Genomic DNA, 23578 nt, shown 5'->3' on the forward strand with positions numbered 1-23578 from the left:
AGAAGCTAGGTAATATACTTTAAGTAGAAACAAAGTGATGTTGCATGCTGTCTGGAATTGAAGGGAAACCACACTATGACAGGGATCCTACAGAATGAAAACAGATGATGCCGCTCCAGCCAATGGCTGTGGAAGGAGAGGGAATAATAGGGTTGTGATGGTAGTGTGGATCTCCTCCCCCTGGCCTCTCGTAAGCCAGATAACTTGACTGTAACCCTACTCTTCTTGATTAACAAGACACATCCCTCCTCCGTATGCAGGGAGGAGAGGGATGGAGGGATAAAGGGATGGATGATTAACTGTCTATGTGTCCCTCCCCGTGAAGAATGACTCCTCCTTCTCTCCTCTTCTGCCTGACCCCCCCCTCTCTCTCTCTCTCTTTCTCTCTTTCTCTCTCTCTCTCTTAAATTCTGTCTTACCTCACTCTCTCCTGCGTCTCACCCCCTCTCATTCGCTCTCTCCTTATCTCCCCCTCCCTCTCTCCATACCCCTGACATCCTCGGACTGTCCTCAGCCCCCTGCACATCCTCTGACAGGTAGAATAATAACTCTCGTTCATCACTGCCCACCAAAAGTCCAATAACCTAAATCTTCACTTGCCACACACCCCGGGACTCAATTACTTTATTGACATGTAATCTTCATAAGAGGAGAAATATTGAGCATGTAAGGTCAGGTGGTTATGAAGACATATTATCATATTATCTGCATGAAGGTTGCAGGGCTAGGACCTGACAAAGCTAATTATAATGGTACATGTTTCAGAGCTCACAGGGTATTATCTGCTTGGCTGCACCAGCAAGCACCAGCTGAGGTATGGAGAGGATGGAGGGGTTGAGGAGGATGAGATTTCATACCTTAATAGGAGCTGGATGTCAGCTCCGGGTATGGGAATTAATGAAGTTAAATATTATCGAGCGCGCATCACAACGCTAATACCTTTGATCGGTTCATTTGTACCTTGTGGGGGCTTGGAAACTGCTTAGCCAAAAAGGCTAATAGTAACAACAAAAGACAACTGTAGAACAACACAATTGATGATCTGCTGTATCAGAGAGAAAAACATCTAAAATTAGATTCAAACAAACACTAGGGCGTTGCCTCTAAGCACTGCTTAAAGTTCAGTGGATATCAGCTGTTGTTTGTATATCAGTGGCTTGAGAGGTTCCTGGGCCAAGATGTCATAGTGGGTTAGCAATAGTGTGAGGCACTAAAGGAAAGGCCCGAGGTTCTGTTATCTCTCTCAAGGTTATCTTCATATCCTTCTTTCCTCTCTGCTCAGACCCACCATTAGGATCTAGAGCCTGCCTGCTACAGTACCAACGTACTTCATAGCGCTCTCCGAAAACAAAAATATTATCTACAATTTTCTTCTGTGGAGGATGTCTTCTAAAAACACCCTTAAAGTAAAAAAAAATTTAAATCCTATACCTAGTGTAAATCTAGGACTTTTTAAAATGTTAATCTACACTATGTTCTAGTGTAAGTCTAAATGAAAAATAAATTGATGATCGTATTTTTTAAAGAGTCGATATAAGTGCCAAAACGCATTAAAAACACATGCTAGGCCAGCCCAGCCCAGAGTCATATCCCGAAGTCATCTCCATCTCAGGGTCACACTGCGTGAACAAAAGACCACCACACCGCGAGACATGCCACGTGTGTTCACTCCAATTCATCTCATTTCATGCCATTTTCCTCTTTCCACCCCCATCCGATTACCCCTGAATCAGGGTTTCCCCTGGCGCCCTCAGACGATGCCTAAATGCTAGATCAGAGAAGCTAGAGGAGGTACAATTGATCCTGTAGCTCATGGGGTTTGCAAGTTATCACTAGTTTAATGGTGTCAAGTGGAGATAGTTTTTTGCCTTTCTCAGGAGGCAACCCCCTGTGAAAAGTATCCAGGCCTTCAGAAGTACTCATATCATTCCATACTTAAGTCCCTAAACACCCCTAAAGTCATTATTATTTTCCTGACTTTCATTCAGTATTTGTTTTAGCAGTTACTGGTTAACATTGCTGTTCGCTTAAATCCCCACACAGTGATTTCTGAGCCTTCTTAAAATGCGGCCGTTTTTACTGCTGTAGATAATGAATATGAGGTTAAAAAGTGGTGAAATGCTCCTTTAAATGCAGATATCATCTACCAGTTAATCTATAATCAAGGTCAATCAGAAGGTTAGGTTTTGAAAAGGCATTGTATCCTTAGGTAAAGGAGTAAATTGGAAAAGCAGTCATTAGAAATCCCAGCAATGTGGAATAAATTCAATAATCTGACCTAAATGACTCAGACGTCAACCCAATCCTCTCGCAATGACACAACATGTCAGAAACAATCTACCAATCAAAATATGACAGTAAAATAACGTGTCTGCTCATATTAAAGTGACAGTGAAACCTGTTCCTTTCGTTTATACCCATTTCGTGAGCGAATCATTGTGACAGATTAAAAGGTTGTACCGTTCAACTGGTCTCGCTCTCTCTTCGTTGTGGTGAAGCAGGAATGTTGATATTGGTGAGCATTATAAAATACTTGCTACTTCATCCTGTAACTCAAGCTACCTATTCTACTCCAAGACATATAATAAAATACCAACGTCCTTTCAATGAAATAGGCTCTGATCCTCATAACCCATAACCAGTTGACCTCAAGTGCTTCATTTGACCGGGCCGACCCCCTTAAACATTGACATTGGGCACGAGTGATTGGTTAGTCAAATAGGACACCCCTTTGATTTGTTAAGTAGGGGGAGCCAGCACAAATAGGACACCTCTTTGATTTGTTAAGTAGGGGAGCCAGCACAAATAGGACACCCCTTTGATTTGTTAAGTAGTGGAGCCAAGCACAAATAGGACACCCCTTTGATTTGTTAAGTAGGGGAGCCAGCACAAATAGCACACCCCTTTGATTTGTTAAGAAGGGGAGCCAGCACAAATAGGACACCCCTTTGATTTGTTAAGAAGGGGAGCCAGCACAAATAGGACACCCCTTTGATTTGTTAAGAAGGGGAGCCAGCACAAATAGGACACCCCTTTGATTTGTTAAGAAGGGGAGCCAGCACAAATAGCACACCCCTTTGATTTGTTAAGAAGGGGAGCCAGCACAAATAGGACACCCCTTTGATTTGTTAAGAAGGGGAGCCAGCACAAATAGGACACCCCTTTGATTTGTTAAGTAGGGGAGCCAGCACAAATAGGACACCCCTTTGATTTGTTAAGTAGGGGAGCCAAGCACAAATAGGACACCCCTTTGATTTGTTAAGTAGGGGAGCCAAGCACAAATAGGACACCCCTTTGATTTGTTAAGTAGGGGAGCCAAGCACAAATAGGACACCCCTTTGATTTGTTAAGTAGGGGAGCCAAGCACAAATAGGACACCCCTTTGATTTGTTAAGTAGGGGAGCCAAGCACAAATAGAGGCGAAGATATTTAGCATTTTTAGATGATGGACCACCTCTCTTTCCAAGGCAACGGGTCCCAACGAGCGTTTCACGTCGCCCCTGATGCAATGAATAAGCCACATGGCAGTTAATGTGAGCTATGCTGATACTCCCACCATAGTTTGTGTTCAGACATCACAGCTTAGTGTCTGCTGATTGTATATTGAAGCCGAGCCAGTTGACAATAAATCACTGGATTCACCAGCCAGAGAGAAAAACTGTTTAGACAACGGCCCAATGGAGCTCGCTGTAATTGACAGATGAGTCAAGCTCCTTCCACCACATTAGCTCTGGAGCACTGAGACTGAGCTGGGAATGGCAGTGAGTGTGTGTGTGTTCCTGCGTGTGTGTGTGTGTGTCTATTCTGTCTTTAAATGAAGGTGTTGTGGCTGATGTGTCACTTATAAATGTACTCCTGCTCTTAACAACAAGCCTCTATAATCATTATTTCATGTACAGTAGCTGTGTAGCTACTAGATTAACAACGCTCCCTCCCTCTCTCAAAGCCTGATTGTTATATGGCATGCCTCATGACTTTTATGAGTGAGCATGACAAAAATGCATGGTGATGTCCTTTATCCATTGGGGTAAGAGAAACCACCAAATTATGATTAACTGAGAGGGAGCCGATTGCATTAAAAAAGACATGCTAACCTGATTAGATTTAAGACATATTTTCATCTTGCGTTTAGTGAGTGTGATTGACAAGTAGTAGTACATTAATCTAGAATTATAGAAGGTGACTCTGAATGAATTCACAGTTCATTCAAACAAAATCAGGCTACAAAAATAAAATTAGAGTTAAATATTTCAAACTCACAAACTCATGGCTGTTCACTTAAAAATTTGTATGTGATAAACAACACTACATAAAGATGCCAATGACCTAGCTGCATGATGGCAATAACAATACCCGTAGAGTTCACTGGTCTCTGATCCCTCTCTCCCTCCAGTGTGACAAGTGACCTAGCATCTGCTAACACATTAGAAGCTCTTCATCTTCTTCATGATGGGTAAAAAGGCCCTTACAGTGGTTCACACTACACACTGAGCCATCCATTTCACACAGGAGAAACTGGAGGACACTCCATCGATCCTGCTGTAAAAAATATCCAAACCATCTGGCTAGCCTCCACTGTCATAAATTACCTTGATGGACTCCTGTGTTTCCAAACCAGGGAGAGAAAACCGCCGCAGACCTGCGCGAGCTAACTTCTGGCAGGGACTAAAAGTAATGCTGGGAAACACTAGACCACATCTCAAATGTCCCCAGTCACAGTCACAAATCACAGTGGAACATGAATAATAGTTTGACTTGCGTAAGCAATCTGCTTTCAGAGCTGGTTTCTAACAGCAATGTGGCCTATCCATTCGGGCTGATATATGCTTTGTCAATTCGCTGTCACTGAAACTGACCAGTGATACTGTGAATTGGACCAGATCCAGAAGTACCAGAGGGATGTTATTGCAGAATGGGCCGGGCCTGGGCCTAGGTTGGCAAGAACTCATGTCCTTGTCTGTCTATCTCCCTGACAGCTTCTCAGTAGACGCCCCGGTATTGTTTCACACTTATGAGTGTTGTACTTGTGTAAATAACATTGTCCTGTCTGTAATGGTCACAGCAGATAAAGATTTAGGAGGATTGGTGTTCCAACACTGCTGAGAGTATTAAAGGAACATTTCTAAAATATTCTACTTAATTTTCATCATCTCCAGCTCGTTTCTATGTTTTGTGTTTTGTAGTAAAAAAAAGATTGAGGAAGATAAGTGTTTCCAATGACATCATCAACCAATTAGTAGACAATTAGTAGGCAATACCAACTCATAATTGGTTAAAAATCACACAATGCACACCGATGATGTCATTGGAAACACATATCTTCCTCTATCTGTTTTACTACCAAACATAGAAACCACAGGAGGTTGATGAAAATGAAGCTGAAACATTCTGAAATTCCCTTTAAGTCCATAAGCCAAGCCATATGCTGTGTACTGCTGTTGGGAGTGGTGATCTATCTGTACAATGAATGGTAAAGAACATTGTACATACATTACAGATCATTATCTTATCCCACCAGATGCATACGGAGATCAGTAGGACTTAGATTTTTTGTTGGTGTACTTGGTTGAAATAATAACAGTTTCTGGAATCAAACATTTCATTTGATCTCTAAACTTAAGTGGCACCATCCACAAACTGTTATAGTATTTTAGTCAAAACAAATTCAGCACATCTTCCACTTGACTTAAACACATCTTATTAAGATGAAATATCAAAAAGGAAAAACATTAACTTTTGTTATTCACAAAGTGGAAAAAAATAAACAAATATCTTCTAAATTAAATATTTTTTAAACGAAATCCCAAAAAATCTTGACACAAAACTTGACGGTGTCATCTTTCCACTTGAAGATCTACCTGTATACTTTCAACATCAGTTTTCAGAACTCAGCTCCTCAAGAGACTCCTTCGACGACATCAAACAGCAAGGTAAAAACAATAGTGTCACTGACATTTCCCCCGAACCGAGCACAAACAGAATTATTCAGAATGAGAGAGAGAGGAGAGTACCATCTGCAAACTGCAAGAAAATGACACTTGGTAGAAAGCAGTATTCTCAAAGCAGTTTAGAGCAGAGTTCAGCAGTTGAAACTGTCAGTGAAGTTAAGAAGGTTTTAATCTAGCCGAGCCCCAGCCTTCTGTCTAACAGAGAGAAAGAACGGCCCGTGACTTCCAGGAAGTGTCCCAAATGGCACCCTATTCCCTATAGTGCCTTCGGAAAGGATTCACACCCATTGACTTTTTCCACCTTTTGTTATGTTACAAAGTAGGATTAACATGGATCTAATTGTCTTTTTTTTCGTGAACGATCTACACAAAATACTCTGTAATCTCAAAGTGGAAGAAACATTCTAACATTTCCCTTTGTCTAATATTAGGTTTTGGTTGAAGATCTAATAACATTAAGTATCAAAAATATGCGAAAATAGAACAAATCTGAAAGGGCGCAAATACTTTTTCCCGGCACTGTAAGTGTTCAACCCCCTGAGTCAATACATGTTAGAGTCACATTTGGTAGTGATTACAGCTGTGAGTCTTTCTGGGTAAGTCTCTTAAGAGCTTTCCACAGCTGGATTGTGCAACATTTGCCCATTCTTTTCAAGATTATTCAAGCTCTGCCAAATTGGGTGTTGATCATTGCAAGACAACAATTTTCAGGTCTTGCCATAGATTTTCAAGCAGATTTAAGCCAAAACTGTAACTAGGCCACTCAAGAACATTAACTGACTTTTTGGTAAGCAACTACAGTATAGATTTGGCCTTGTGTTTTAGGTTATTGTCCTGCTGAAAGGTGAATTCATTTCCCCGTGTCTGGTGGAAAGCAGACTAAAGCAGGTTTCCTCTAGGATTTAGGGAACAAAAAGTCCTACAGTACGCCCCAAAAATGCACAAATATCATACCCCCCCAAATGCTACCTTCCCCTGTTATTGTAATGGTGAGAGGCCATCTTGGGGGTATGATATTTGTGCGTCTGTAACTTTCTCACTCATCATTATTCACCATTCAGAATTATCTGTAATCATGTTAGCATCCATATGAATGTACACGTGTTTAGAAACATTTTCTACTCGTATTTACAATGAAATTTAGGCTGTAACACAACAAAATGTGGAAAAAGGCAGGGGGTGTAAATACCTTCTGAAGGCCCTGTATATTGTGCACTACTTTCGACCGGAGCAATATGGGTCCTGGTCAAAAGTAACGCACTACATAGGGACTAGGGTGCCATTTGGGATGCAACCCCAGTGTGTTCCAGTTCTCTATAATAATAACAGGGATATTCAGGGCCTGCCTCCAAAAATGAGCTCTCATCATCATTTCTCCCAGCGAGAAGAGGAGAGGACAGAGGAGTATGGTGTGTTTTGGACATGTGGGTGAGGGATTTCAGGGCCCGGTTCCCCCTCGCTCTCCCTCATCTCATCCATCTCCATAGCCCTGCACTAATGGCTATTCATGTTGCAGAGCCAATCCACTCCTGGGTAGAATGACATCACATCATCTCCCTCTGATAAAGGCAACAGAGCCGCGCATCACAGAGGAAGAGCAGATATTCATGGCTGGCAGCTGCTCGCTGTGGGCCTGAGGCTGTAAGACACAGAACACTTGTAGGACCTAATGTAACGTATTTTCAAGTAAAAGATGTATGTTCCATTCAAAATAGAAAGGAGACAATGTCTTCAAACTGAATGAAAAACAAACCAAAATGTAATAGTTATACCAACATGATTCTCACCGCACAAGAACAGACCCATGACCTATTACCTTGATCTGAGAACATGTTTACCAGTTGTTGACCTAAAGAAATGATCCTACAAGCCGACTCCAGATCATTAAAACATATTAACCTACAAAAAATAGTTTTGGAAACCAAAAGCATATGGGGGTACACAGCATCACAAAGCGAACGTGATTACTACACAATATTTTGTTGGGAAAAGGAATCCTCCCTGTTCGTCCATTATATATTTTAGAGATCCAATCTAAGTGTAGCCCGGAGGTTGAAATATGCACGTGGATATAAGCAAGTATGATGGCAATCTCTTTCTTTATGAGAGCTCATTACATCCCTGTGTTGTGAGTTATTGGCACATTTTATATCCATATATTTAATGGTAACAAAAGACTAATTCATTATAAAACTGATCCTTAGCACCTCTTCAGCCGCACAAACTGGCAAACACCTCCAAGAATATAGAACTTGGTCTGGTGACAATTACTTGTGAACTCATATCTGGGGATTAAAGCCATATGTCTTTATATTGTCAGTGTGTCTCAGAGTGTGTAGCCCATAGAAGCAACCGTAGTCAACATAGTTCACTTGTCATTCTTCATATGCATTATCCAGTTACACAGAATTCTGAAAGTGTTTTGTTTGTAGGATCTTGGAGCTCCATAGGACGGAATCCACATGGTTTCATTCATCAGCTACTTGGTTATAATAGAAACAAGACAAAAAGTAGAACTACCCTGAATTGGCATGTGCTCAAGAATATTTAACTTGGAGAGTTGGAGAGTTCCACGCAACCGACAGAGGGAAATATTTAACTTGGAGAGTTGGAGAGTTCCACGCAACCGACAGAGGGAAATATTTAACTTGGAGAGTTGGAGAGTTCCACGCAACCGACAGAGGGAAATATTTTTGGTATCTCCGATTGTTCTGGCAATTCTCACATAGAAACTTCATTGGGAGAAAGGATGTTTGACATGCTTTTTACATTAGTATCACAAACCTTTTACGAGAAAATCATGATGAAAGTGGCCATTTTAGGCCCTTTTTAGACCTATAAAAGCCTCCTGTAAGACCTTATGATTTGTGAACTGTACCTGATACAGACACCTTGTTGTCATTATACTCCTTATAGTGGCCTCTATCATATGGAGTATGTCTAGATTCTGAAATACACATCAATTTATTCAACATAAAAAATATTTATATAAATATCTCAAAATTAGCCTTTTTGATTAAGCTCATTTCTAGACATACTCCATATGATAGAGCCCACTATAAGGAGTATAATGACAACAAGGTGGCTGTATCATGTATAGTTCGTGGATCATAAGGTCTTACAGGAAGGAGGCTTGTATGGCTCTAAAAAGGGTTTGTGATAGAAATGTAAAAGCATGTCAAACCTGTACTAATGAAGTTTCTAAGTTAGAATTGACAGAACAATTGGATATATTTTCCGCTCCCACTGGCGTGGAATCACCTGTCTGTTCCAGTGTGTGGTATTCACTTTGCCTCCATACAGTCCTTAGGGCATTCATAATACTGCACCTAATACACACAGTGAATACTGTAGGACGTACTGTAAACCTACAGCACGTGTACACCTTGCAATAGGCATACACAGGGGATTGACTTGACTTCAACACTGTTCCTCCTAGAGGAGCATAGGTCATCCACAAACTTCCTCCACTTCTTGTGGAATACAAGTGGACTTGGATGAGTTAAACTCTCTATGCTTTTATCCATATTTCCCATTTGAACAACATATTTGGTTCTGTAACGGTGGCGGCCAGCATTGGTCTTTAAGTTTAAGAATGATGTTTATCAGGGGAGAAGCGGTCCTGCTACAATCATTATGAGACGCAGGTAAATGTCTCTGAGAGCACGTACAGAACCTTTAATAGGGCCTGGCAGGAGTGTTCTGCCTTCCCTCACTGGAGGTTTATGGCAAACATTTCCATACTCAAGGCTATGCCAAAGATAAAGGGAATATTATCAACTGAGGGACAGGTGTGTTTTTTTTAGGTAGATTTGCTTAAAAGGTTGTGAAACAAACATCAAATAGAAAGTTAGCCATTTATTTATTTTGAGGCAAGGCGATGATAGAGACAAACATGTTGTATCAAGGACTTTACCACACAGTCTAAATAACCTAGGATTAATCATTAGTGAGCTAATTTGAAAGTTAATTTTGTGGTAAATAGACTGACTTCATGACAGCCTATTCACATTCAAACTAATGCCTGTATTTTAACAATGTTAGTGATGCTGTCATCATCCTTTGCTTGAGAAGCAAAGATGGAGTTGGTCTTTTATCTAAATCATAGTCTCGTTCCATAAGCTCTAACAACAAAAATTGCAAAAACAGTGATAATGTCCCAGGGCCCCTCTTCATAATGACTAATCCATCCTCAACAATATCAGTTTATCAAGCATTAGTCATCCCATCCAGCTGTCTGATAATGGAGGGAGAGAGGGGTGGAGGGAAGGAGGGAGGGATAGCTACCAGCTGGTGTATTAGTCATCCCATCCAGCTGTCTGATAATGGAGGAAGAGAGGGGTGGAGGGAAGGAGGGAGGAATAGCTACCAGCCAGTGTATTAGTCATCCCATCCAGCTGTCTGATAATGGAGGGAGAGAGGGGTGGAGGGAAGGAGGGAGGGATAGCTACCAGCCGGTGTATTAGTCATCCCATCCAGCTGTCTGATAATGGAGGGAGAGAGGGGTGGAGGGAAGGAGGGAGGGATAGCTACCAGCCAGTGTATTAGTCATCCCATTCAGCTGTCTGATAATGGAGGGAGAGAGGGGTGGAGGGAAGGAGGGAGGGATAGCTACCAGCTGGTGTATTAGTCATCCCATCCAGCTGTCTGATAATGGAGGGAGAGAGGGGTGGAGGGAAGGAGGGAGGGATAGCTACCAGCCAGTGTATTAGTCATCCCATCCAGCTGTCTGATAATGGAGGGAGAGAGAGGGGTGGAGGGAAGGAGGGAGGGATAGCTACCAGCCAGCGTATTAGTCATCCCATCCAGCTGTCTGATAATGGAGGGAGAGAGGGGTGGAGGGAAGGAAGGAGGGATAGCTACCAGCTGGTGTATTAGTCATCCCATCCAGCTGTCTGATAATGGAGGGAGAGAGGGGTGGAGGGAAGGAGGGAGGGATAGCTACCAGCTGGTGTATTAGTCATCCCATCCAGCTGTCTGATAATGGAGGGAGAGAGGGGTGGAGGGAAGGAGGGAGGGATAGCTACCAGCTGGTGTATTAGTCATCCCATCCAGCTGTCTGATAATGGAGGGAGAGAGGGGTGGAGGGAAGGAGGGAGGGATAGCTACCAGCTGGTGTATTAGTCATCCCATCCAGCTGTCTGATAATGGAGGGAGAGAGGGGTGGAGGGAAGGAGGGAGGGATAGCTACCAGCCAGTGTATTAGTCATACCATCCAGCTGTCTGATAATGGAGGGAGAGAGGGGTGGAGGGAAGGAGGGAGGAATAGCTACCAGCCAGTGTATTAGTCATCCCATCCAGCTGTCTGATAATGGAGGGAGAGAGGGGTGGAGGGAAGGAGGGAGGGATAGCTACCAGCTGGTGTATTAGTCATCCCATCCAGCTGTCTGATAATGGAGGGAGAGAGGGGTGGAGGGAAGGAGGGAGGGATAGCTACCAGCTGGTGTATTAGTCATACCATCCAGCTGTCTGATAATGGAGGGAGAGAGGGGTGGAGGGAAGGAGGGAGGGATAGCTACCAGCTGGTGTATTAGTCATCCCATCCAGCTGTCTGATAATGGAGTGAGAGAGGGGTGGAGGGAAGGAGGGAGGGATAGCTGCCAGCCAGTGTATTAGTCATCTCATCCAGCTGTCTGATAATGGAGGGAGAGAGGGGTGGAGGGAAGGAGGGAGGGATAGCTACCAGCTGGTGTATTAGTCATCCCATCCAGCTGTCTGATAATGGAGGGAGAGAGGGGTGGAGGGAAGGAGGGAGGGATAGCTACCAGATGGTGTATTAGTCATCCCATCCAGCTGTCTGATAATGGAGGGAGAGAGGGGTAGAGGGAAGGAGGGAGGGATAGCTACCAGCCAGTGTATTAGTCATCCCATCCAGCTGTCTGATAATGGAGGGAGAGAGGGGTGGGGGGATAGCTACCAGCCGGTGTATACCTCTCTAGGACTTGCTGAGCTGGAATATATAGTACTTATCCCTCCCCCTTTCTCTCTATGTCCCCTATTTCCATCTTTCTCTTCCCTCTCCCACCTCTCCCTTTCCACCCCCTTACCTCCCTCTATCTTAACCATCTTTCTCTCTCTTTCTGTCCTTCCCCCTCCCTCCCTCCCCCTCCCACTCAGTACTTCTCATCCAGAGCTCTGTCATCAGGCCTCTCCCCTGTCTCTCCAGCACGGCCTGACAGCCCATTCCTCATCATTTCCCCATTTTGGCAAAACCCAACTCTCCCCCTAATGGTTCTGCTGCTCTGCTCTGAACGCTTCCAGATGTTTGTGTATTTGTTGTGCTTTGACTGTAAAACACTTTACTCTTAGTTTGGATGCGTTCCCGTTTCCCCCCGTATTGGTGGTGAGGGGGAGTGTGTGTGTGTGTGTGTGTGTGTGTGTGTGTGTGTGTGTGTGTGTGAGCGTGCACATGCATGTGTTTATTGAGAACTGTATATCTACAGATCGCCCCATCGTGTAAAAAAGTGAACTGTACAGCAAGCATGAGAATTCCCATGGGTGTCGTCAGTGTGTGTGTGTGTGTGTGTGTGTATGAGCATGTGTGTCTGAGTAAGTGAGGGGGTTTGAAGGCTTTGAAGCCTTGCTTTCCTCCAGGGGTTTTAATAGCAGTTGTGTACCATTTAAAATACATACATACTAAGCAGCTGGAAGCAGTCCCAGAATGAAAGCATTGAGCTAGGCTTCATGGCTCATGGCATTTCTCTTTGTTTATTCTCTGTTTACTTAGCAGTCTATACACTGGGATCCCTTTCATTTAGGCCTGTCACTTGTGAAGGATGGACCACATCAAACAGTCTGATCCATTAAAGAGCAGTGGCTGATGCTTGAGAAATATATTAGCCTAAATATGTAGATAATTGTAACTATCACTCGGAAGTAAAACAGTGTATTTCAACTGTAGAGTGCAGTACAGAAATATATATATTACATGAGTAGCATCATAAGGGCTCGTTGTTGGCTGAGAGAAAGTCATGAGTGTGCAAAGCTGTCATCAAGGCAAAGGGTGGCTACTTTGAAGAATCTCAAATATAACATATATTATTTGTTTATCACTCTTCTGGTTACTACATGATTCCATGTGTTATTTCATAGTTTTGATGTCTTCACTATTATTCTACAATGTAAAAAAATGTTAAATAAAGAAAAACCCTGGAATGAGTAGGTGTGTCCAAACTTTTGACTGGTACTGTACATGTTTTAAGCCTACTGCACTAAGGTCTATCAAATAAACTATCTCTGAGAACATGATATCATCAGATAATGAAATGTTGTTGTTGACCATCACACACATTATGTTTGACAGGTTTTAATTACAACTCAGCCTTGATTCGTTATTAACTACAGTAAGCCATTATGGAGTAATGCTCCATTCAAACTCTTTATTATTAGGTACTTTAACATCTCAGTTATTTGTCCATTTTGTTGCGAGGACAAACTTTAGTCTGAGGCCTCTCTTTGGGAGATCAAATCCACAATGTTATTAGAAGTGTCTTGTACTCTGATTGTGAGAGTCATTTTGAAACAGCGCTCTGCTCCGTACTAGAGGTGTCGTCGGGAAGAGTACTTTGAATCTCCGACTGCCAGCCTGGCAGACAGCTAAAACCAGAGCTGACAGCAGAGGAGGATCCTAAGGTCTCTAGTGGTGACTCTGCTCCCTAGGCCTCCAGACCTGTCACTACTCCACTCTGTGTCACCCTGGCCTGCTCCAAGACACATCACAGTCTCCCTGTCCTACCCTCTTGTTTTTAGTCGCTAGCTTGCTTGCCCTCTCCTCCTTCATTGCTCACTCTCCTCTATCTTCCGCTATTATGTTTACAAATATTTTTCTTCTTTCTTTCTTTCTTTCTTTCTTTCTTTCTTTCTTTCTTTCTTTCTTTCTTTCTTTCTTTCTTTCTTTCTTTCTTTCTTTCTTTCTCTTTCTTTCTTTCTTTCTTTCTATATTTCTTTCTTTCTTTCTGTGTTGCTCTCTTTCCCCCCACCATCTCCCTTCCTCCACCCTCTTCTTCCCTTGTCTCCTCTCTTTTCGTCTTGTCCATGGCTGACTCCGCCACACAGCCACCCCCATACAGGGGCTTTTCCTGGAGCAGTATCCCCACTCTCCACCCCTCTCCCCCTGGGCACTGACCTGCCAGTTCTGGCCCCTCTCTAGGGCTCCAGACTGCAGTAATTACTAGTGGCACCTGGGCTCTGGGGCTCCTATACAGGTGTGTGTGTGTGTGTGTGTGTGTGTGTGTGTGTGTGTGTGTGTGTGTGTGTGTGTGTGTGTGTGTGTGTGTGTGTGTGTGTGTGTGTGTGTGTGTGTGTGTGTGTGTGTGTGTGTGTGTGTGTGTGTGTGTGTGTGGAGAGGCTCTCTCTGCAGCAGACAGGGGGCTGTCAGACTTCCTAGCTACATCCCACGAACTAGGGCCATGTAGGGGCTAACACAAACAGACATCCCTGCTCCACGGTTCATCAAACCACACCTAAATATAACTGATACAAATATATGGTGATTCATTCAAAGGGATAATGAACTTTATCAGCAACATGTAATGATAATATTATAGTATTATGACAATGATTGTAAACCATACTAAAATCTCTACAGTGATAACAACGTTAGTGTACCAGTTTTGTTAACAGTTTCTACTGAACCGTCCTCATCTCACAGTGCAAGTACGTAGAAGGTAAGAACGCACAGAAAGTTATCGTGATTGCTCCCCCACATTTAGTTCATCCAGTATGTTTAAAAGGCATAGAGAAGTAAGTGGGCTGCCGTGCTGAAGTCGGACTGAGGCGGGGGGCATAAAGAGGAGGTGAAGCTTGAAGATGAGGGCAGTGTTATCTAAGGCTGCAGCGCTCGCGTCATAAACATAACAAACGGTGACTGTCACCACACCACGGCCCAGATCTAAGAAGGAGGGAGAAATATCTCACATGTCAGATCCCCTCACCTTTTAATGGACTGTTCCCTGGCCGGCCTGATGTTGACAAAGCACAGGGTCTCTCCGCATGTGTCCCAAATGGCACCCTAGTCCCTATGGGCCCTGGTCAAACGTAGTGCACTATAAAAGGAATAGGGTGCCATTTGGGACTGTCTCTGTCCCTCTTCCTACATCACATGGAAAGCTGCTGGTCAGCCACTGTGAAATAGATCTGTCCTTGGCACTGGACGGGAGGAGGGTTGTGTGTGAGTACGTGTGTGTGTGTGCATGTGCGGTGTGTGCGACCCCATGTGTGTGAGGTGCTCAATGTTGACCTCTTGAGCTGACTGCCATGGCGTCGGGCGCATCACAGTGGCAGTGTTTTGCATGGCGGAGACAAAGAGCATGATGAATGTCTCATGTTTAAACCTGCTGCCCTGCTGTGTGGTCCGGTAAAATGGCCTCAGGGCCACTCACACAACATCGCTACAGACACAAAGAACCGGTCACCTTTTCTCTCTACTACAAGCCTGGCCAGCACAGTGACTGCCTTACTGCAGCTAGGAGAGAGACAAGCAACACAGAGGAATGTACCAGTGCATTTAGTTAAGAATATAATACAATTCAACACAATAGAATAAATAATAATTTACAGTAAGAAAGTTGCATATAAAATGTATGCATTTGATATTAATGCAACTGTGTAACAAATGCTTCTCATTAATATATTATAATACATATATTTTCTGCTAAAACTGGGGCAACTTTAGAAATACATGAGTCTATGATGATGAGAAAAAGGATGTGTTTGATCTGTACAGAGGTATGTAATGTAAAGAATGTCATCTCTTTCACACATTATTAGATCAGAATAAGGCCTAAACAATGACTAGCATCAACATATCATCATTGATGGTTCACATATACACACCCTCACATCAGAATCAAAATCAGAACCAAAACCTAGATACATTTCAGGATCCCTCAACTACTCAAAGACATGAGCTGAGGGAAAACTGACCACTATTATGATCCCAGATGAATCTCAAGTCCACTATTCTCTCACTACAGTTAATCAATAAGAAGAAATACATGAATATTCATATATATTATCAAATCTCTTTAAGGAACCCATAAAGACAATGGCCATTATTTTATTTTTATTTATTTGACTTAACCTTTATTTAACTAGGCAAGTCAGTTAAGAACAAATTCTTATTTACAATGACTGCCAACCCCGGCCGACGCTGGACCAATTGTGTGCCACCCTATGGGACTCCAAATCACAGCCAGATGTGATGCAGCCTGGATTCGAACCAGATATTGCAGTGACACCTCTTGCACTGAGATGCAGTGTTTTAGACTGCTGTGCCACTCAGGAGCCTGGATTTATTGTGAATATGTTGTTCATATTGTGTTCAGCTATCTTAACTTCTGATATGTCTGATGAGTGTGTGGATCAGAGTGGGGATGTGAGGTCATCCTGACCTTGGTTTCATAAATTTGATGTACACGTTTATTGTGTATATATAATATACCAGATAAAAGTTTGGACACACCTACTCATTCCAGGGTTTTTCTTTATTTTTTTTTTACTATTATCTATATTGTAGAACACTAGTGAAGACATTAAAACTATTAAAAAACACAAATGGAATCATGTAGTAACCAAAAAAAGTGTTAAACAAATCAAAATATATTTTATATTTAAGATTCTTCAAAGTAGCCACCCTTTGCCTTGATGACAGCTTTGCACACTCTTGGCATTCAGTCAACCAGCTTCATGAGGTAGTCACCTGGAATGCATTTCTATTAACAGATGTGCCTTCTTAAAAGTTCATTTGTGGAAATTATTTCCTTCTTAATCCGTTTGAGCCAAACAGTTATGTTGTGACAAGGTAGGGGTGGAATACAGAAGATAACCCTATTTGGTAAAAGACCAAGTCCATATTACGGCAAGAACAGCTAAAATAAGCAAAGACAAATGACAGTCCACCATTACTTTAAGACACGAAGGTCAGTCAATCTGGAAAATTTTGAAAACTTTGAAAGTTTCTTCAAGTGCAGTCGCAAAAACCATCAAGCATTATGATTAAAATGGTTTTCATGAGGGCTGCCACAGGAAAGGAAGACCCAGAGTTAACTCTGCTGCAGAGGAGAAGTTAATTAGAGTTACCAGCATCAGAAATTTCAGGCCAAATAAATGCTTCACAGAGTTCAAGTAATAGACACATCTCAACATCAGCTGTTCATCAAATTGTCGAATTTATGCAAAGAAACTACTGCTAATGGACACCAATAATAAGAGACTTGCTTGGGCCAAGAAACACGAGCAAGCAATGGGCATTAGACCGGTGGAAATCTGTCCTTTTGTCTGAAAATGTGACATTTTTGATTCCAACCACCGTGTCTTTGTGGGATGCAGAGTTGGTGAACGGATGATCTCCGCATGTGTGGTTCCCACCGTGAAGCATGGAGGAGGAGGTGTGGGGGTGCTTTGTTGGTGATACTGTCTGTGATTTATTTAGAATTCAAGGCAAGCTTAACTAGCATGGCTACCACAGCATTCTGCAGAGATACGCCATCCCATCTAGTTTGTGCTTCGTGGGACTATAATTTGTTTTTCAACAGAACAATGACCCAACACACCTCCAGGCTGTGCAAGGGCTATTTGACCAAGAAGGAAAGTGATGTAGTGCTGCATCAGATGACCTGGCCTCCACAATCAGCAACCTCAACATAATTGAGATGGTTTGATTTCATTTGTTTAACACTTTTTTGGTTACTACATTATTCCATATGTGTTATTTAATCATTTTGATGTTATTCTACAATGTAGAAAATAGTAACAATAAAGAAAAACCCTTAAATGAGTATATATATATATATATATATATATATATATATATATATATATATATAGCCACATTGTATATGCCCCCTCTAATAAATCTGATGTGAGTGAGGACTAGAGAGGGCTCATAAGGAAGTGTGATCTTTACCTTTGTGGTTCTTGCCGTCTCTAGAGCCTCTGGGTAGAGGGGTGTAGGGCATAAAGGAACACTCAGACCTGGGGTCCCCTGGGGCCTGGGGAAACACACACACTTTACTATTTAGCGTGTAAAAGAAAAAACATGTCCTCAGCTATCAAACAAATTCATTGATAGTGAGAGAGAGAAAGAGATGCAGAGAGTGAGAGAGAGAAAAAGGGAGAGATGCAGAAGTAGAGAAGGGTTGAGCGATTTCATTGCCGTGACTGATTGTCCGAGTGCCATAAATTCTATTGAAGCGAGACAGGAAATGTTGGAGCTCCATTCCTGTTTTATCGCAGATGGAGGGAAGGAGCGCTGGGCCAGGGCAGGTTTCATTACTTTCTTATGGAGAGGTAGGCGCTACGACCCTGGCTTTGATGGTTTGTCCCCCTCCTGGCCTGTTAGAGGGGGTCTATATGGGGGAAGGCCTCATGACTACTGAGCCATAACCTGCTGTAGGGGTCAAACCAAGGCCAGACACCACACACTATGAACCACAGCCCCTCTAACCCTAGCCCTAACTAACACACTTCTACTGCTGTCTGACTACACACCAACCGGTGGCATGACACCACACACTATGAACCACAGCCCCTCTAACCCTAGCCCTAACTAACACACTACTACTGCTGTCTGACTACACACCAACAGGTGGCATGACACCACACACTATGAACCACAGCCCCTCTAACCCTAGCCCTAACTAACATACTACTACTGCTGTCTGACTACACACCAACAGGTGGCATGACACCACACACTATGAACCACAGCCCCTCTAACCCTAGCCCTAACTAACACACTACTACTGCTGTCTGACTACACACCAACAGGTGGCATGACACCACACACTATGAACCACAGCCCCTCTAACCCTAGCCCTAATCCGTTACGTTACCAGCAAAAATATGGTAATCAGATTACAGACGGTTTTGAAAAACTAGATAATTACTTTGAGGATTACGTTTAAATTCAGAAAGGATTTTTGCTTTTAACCAAAACAGAGTTGGGCGGCTCTGTTTTAAACAGCGGCATATTATCAAGATATCAAAGTGTCACCAACAAACAGTAGGCCTATAGCAAATGCAGCATATGGCATTCATTTTTCACATGTAAATAGCACTTTTCAGTAGTGCTTAAAGCATGCCATTCCATGAGCGCAGCATTTATTTTTCAAATTGAATCAATGAGCCCAATCAGTCCTCCATTACAACAAAATCATAAACAACAGAGTAGGGCTGGCTAATACGTCCGTAGTTTTGGGGTCCTGCTCAGGTAAAACATTATGGCTAATCTATACTTCCATATTTCCAAGTCCTATTCTTGAAGATCAAGGCGTATAACATTTATTGGAATGACTGGAATTCTGATAGACTTTGGTTTTTAATGTAAAGATATCATTTAATCGTGTTATTATACATAGTAGAAAGCGATGGCCTACATATCCAACCCATAAAGTAAAATATAACATCCATATATGGCCAGCTACGTAAACTTTAACATTGATTTATCCTGCAAGTGATGTCGTTCAATTGATAACATACATTTTTGTCTTCTTCTAATGCCTCTTAAGGGGAAAGTGATCTAGAAGTAACTGAATGTAATCAGATTACATTACTGAGTTTAGGTAATCCAAAACTACTGATTACAAATTTGAACAGGTAACTAGGAACTGTAACGGATTGCATTTACAAAGTAACCTACCCAACCCTGTGGTGACATTATACATTTCCCAACTGTACCTACTGAAAATACATTGGTTGGTTGCACGTTCAATTTACTCCCAAGAACAGAACGGCCACCAGCAAGGCCCAGAGTTTAGACAATAGAAACTATACTGATATTAAGAGTGAGTGTGTTTGAACAGGTCAAAAGTGTTTATTTGTTTTTCTTCTTTTGGTGCGAAAGACCTAAACATCCTGTTGTATTTGTCTTCTGTTCCCTGGACTTTTAGCTGTTTCAACAGGCAGTTTATCTTGACATGTTGCTATCTGATGCCTTTGCAGAAATACCCTCTTTCCTCTCCTGCAGGAAGGAATTCACTGGGCTTTTAATCATAGCAAAACACCAAAGTGACAAATACATATTAGAGATGGTTTAGTGCTGCTATTTCTCCCCTTGTGTGGTTGTTTCACTAGTCTACAGCCCCCACGCACAACCTTGAGAAACAAGAGAGGTGGACAACGCTAAATGAAAACATATTCTTCAATGGCGGTGTAAATTGAAAATGATCCCATAATGTGCTTTCAGATAGGATCTCTGAAGGACATTACAGTACATAGGCTGGCTTGGGCTGGTGAGCACATGCTTTATATATTACTAGAAGAAGAATTCCAGACAAAATGATATCAACGAGTTCTGGGTGCAATAACTTACTGGTAGATGAGTGAATTAGAATGACAATATCAAAACATATACTGTCCACATAATACTTCAAACTTCACTTCAAGGACAGATTTTTGGGTGTTATAGCTATTTCAGGTAGTATTCTACTGTACCATATCTAACAACTATTTCAGGTAGTATTCTACTGTACCATATCTAACAACTATTTCAGGTAGTATTCTACTGTACCATATCTAACAACTATTTCAGGTAGTATTCTACTGTACCATATCTAACAACTATTTCAGGTAGTATTCTACTGTACCATATCTAACAACTATTTCAGGTAGTATTCTACTGTACCATATCTAACAACTATTTCAGGTAGCATTTAAACAGTACTGGAGGTCTGCCTTTCCTCTTCAATGTGTCAGCAGTATCCTAACATCCCCCAGTCATTGGGCTCTGACTACATAATAGGTCTGTGTTTTAGACATAGAATTACAACCAATAGAACAATTAACCATTTATTTGAATAGGAGTGAATGTGAATGTCTGTTCTACCCAGTTCTGATTCTATGGCCTGAGAGGCAGCCCATTGAGCCCCAGAGCGACCTGCCTGTCTGGTTTATTTCCTGTCCTGCCTGAGAGATCACAGACTCTGGCCCTCCCCTGTTACTCCCCTGGCCCCACAAAGACCCTCCTAATCCTGCTGCTTGTCCACAATTAATCTTCCCACCAGCCACGTTATTACCAGCACCACCCACAGACTGCGAGGGGGGGGGGGGTAGTGGTTGGATAGGAAGCAATGTTCTGGGGTCGCTCCTCCTTACGGGTCGGCGGGGACGTCAATCAGTCGCTGCCCCCCAAAAATAGCCCGCTGTCAACATCAGAGCGTTGCCTTGATCCCCTCCCACCATGCCATGTCAACTGATCAAACACCCCCATCTTCCCCTCCCTCCCTATCCACAACACCACCCCACCCGTAGAACATTAATCAGACAGTTCTCCCTCTTACCCACCCCCCCCCCACTACTCCCCCCGCTTCTCCCCATTCACTTTACTCTATGACCCGTACAGGGGATGAGAAAGCTGCTTGGCCTCTGATGATGGGAGTCCCTATGGAACCAACTTCAGGGAGGACTAGATCTGAAACACAGCTGTTATCAGGGCCCTCTCTCTCTCTATTCATCTATGTCCTATATCTCTTCCTTGTTACCACTTTCTCTCCCTCTCTCGTTTTCTGTGCTTCTTTACTCCCCCATTCTCTAGCTCTCTAGCCTTCTCTCCTTCCCCCTCTCCCTCCCTCTGTCTTTAAAAGGGCTGGCCGACCAGGCCAGTCTTTGATCACAAGCCTTAAGATTTTACACAAACATAATCAAAAGCCAAGGGTTGGCTCATACTGTAGGCCCACTGGACTCATTCATTTAGTAGGGTCACTGCTCAGTGCTCACAGATGCTTAACACATTTACCCTGACGACCAGACCACGGTCTTCATTGATTTAAAATAGAAACGAATGGCAGCCGTTTAAAATGACATCTATCCATTACATGTTTTTGAATGTGTTTTGACTCATGTCGGTAAGTCATAACTGTGTATGTGAATACCAATAGTCCCTGTTAGCTACATTGAGAGTAGGTCTTCATCGGGCCATGGCAAACTGGAATAATAAAATGCTGCATATTCAGATCATAAATGAGCTTCAAAGAAATGAGAAACTGATGGATTGAAGAGGGCCTGAGATCACATCAATAACCGCTAAAAGCAAACATACTTAATGTTCAAAACATACTCTGAGAGGCGGACTGTGGACTACAAGTAATTATAGCCGCCCCCCCTTCTCCCTCTTTTTTTCTCTCTCTCTCTCGTTGTTCCTGTACTGAGCAGATGGGGGTGCTGCAGTGTCATCTATTTAAGAGTGTCCCTTCTCTCTCTCCCTCCCTCTCTGTGCTGGCCGGAGTAGTATGCTCATCAAGCTAAGTATTGTTTTAATTTGCCGGGCCAGAGGCATATGCTGAGTGTTCACATCATTATAGTCTCTGTGCTGTGTGAGTTATCAACACAGCTTATAATAATACAGGCTGGGGAGAAGGAAAGCAGAATTCACTCTGATAATGGAGAGCGAGGGAGAAAGACAGAGAGAGGAATAAGAGAGGGAAACGAGAGAAAGTGAGGGATGAGAGAGAAAGAGAGAGGGGGAGGAGAGAGAAAGAGGGAGCGAAAGAGAGAGAGGGGAGGTAGGGAGACAGAGGAAGCTCTGTTAAATGTCATAATGAAAGATGACTCCCATACAGGATTATACATCACACCAGTACTGTCTGTCTTCTCTCTTCTGCTGTTTCATACGAATAAATGGTGATAAACCTTGAGGCAATAATGATTATTGCTTCTAACAGATCACCATGAGAGAGAACGGGAAGATGAGGGCATGTAGAGTATTTGATGCAGATACCTCAGACCCAACATTGTGACACCCCTTTGCCTATACCAGTCTCAGCTTCCTTCTGTCCGTGGAGATAAAGTATTTCTCAGATAGGCAGAGCCAAAACCCTACAGTATATATGGAATACAGTTCAGAGAGTTTGCCTAACTCTGTTCAAGGTTAAGCTATCAGTCCCAAATGTTTCATGGGGATTTTGGTCAAACATAGTGCACTACAAATACTAAAGTGTCCATTGAGACTAAGGCCGATCTCTGGATGGAGTGCCCTGTTGGTAAGGACTCATCTCGCCCCGTCGCTCCCTCCCTCCCTCCCTACTTCTCGCCTCACCTCAACCTCCCTAGTTGAGACTGAGCAGCAATACAATCTAATAAGGGCTACGTCGTACAGGCCCAGCGGTGTAAACACCAGCTCCCTTTTTTATCTCCCTCTCCATCTGGACAAGCAGACAAAGTGCTAAAAGGAAATAAATAGGTCCTGACAGCCACATCAAAGGGTTCAGCCGACGGCTTACTGCTACTTAGGGCACAGGAATGCTGTTGCTAAGCATCAGACCACAACCTATCAGGGCCCAAGGAGTACACGGAGGGGCCAAGGACTGGGCCTTGCAGAGTAGAGAGGGAGATGGGGATGGGGGGGAGAAAGAAAGAAAGAAAGAAAGAAAGAGGGAGAGAGAGAGATGGGGGAAAAGAGGGAAGAAAAAGAGGAGGGGAAGGAGGGAGGGAAGAGGGAGAATAAACTGACAGTGATGGGAGGCTAGGGACTCTAGGAGGTTTTTGTAGCTTAAAGCAATTGTTAGAAGAAACAAGCTTTCTGTTTTGTTTTCTCTTGACACCATTTCTGCTGTTTGCGCTTTGCAAAAGACATGTATAAAAATGTCTTTTGAAATGTTTTCTCTTTGGGTCTATATCAAAAATATTTATTTTGT

At 42.8% G+C, this 23578-nt stretch overlaps 1 protein-coding gene across 1 annotated transcript in view; it reads right to left on the reverse strand.

The window, feature by feature from the left end:
* Window positions 1–23578, reverse strand: part of LOC135512209 (leucine-rich melanocyte differentiation-associated protein-like) — a 412825-nt gene that overhangs the window by 24431 nt on the left and 364816 nt on the right. The window contains exon 6 of the mRNA XM_064933983.1: window positions 17854–17938. Within this exon, the coding sequence (XP_064790055.1) occupies window positions 17854–17938 (85 nt within the window). The remainder of the gene's footprint in view (window positions 1–17853; window positions 17939–23578) is intronic.

The sequence above is a fragment of the Oncorhynchus masou genome, chromosome 24 (assembly GCF_036934945.1).
Source record: "Oncorhynchus masou masou isolate Uvic2021 chromosome 24, UVic_Omas_1.1, whole genome shotgun sequence".
Classification (NCBI taxonomy): domain Eukaryota; kingdom Metazoa; phylum Chordata; class Actinopteri; order Salmoniformes; family Salmonidae; genus Oncorhynchus; species Oncorhynchus masou.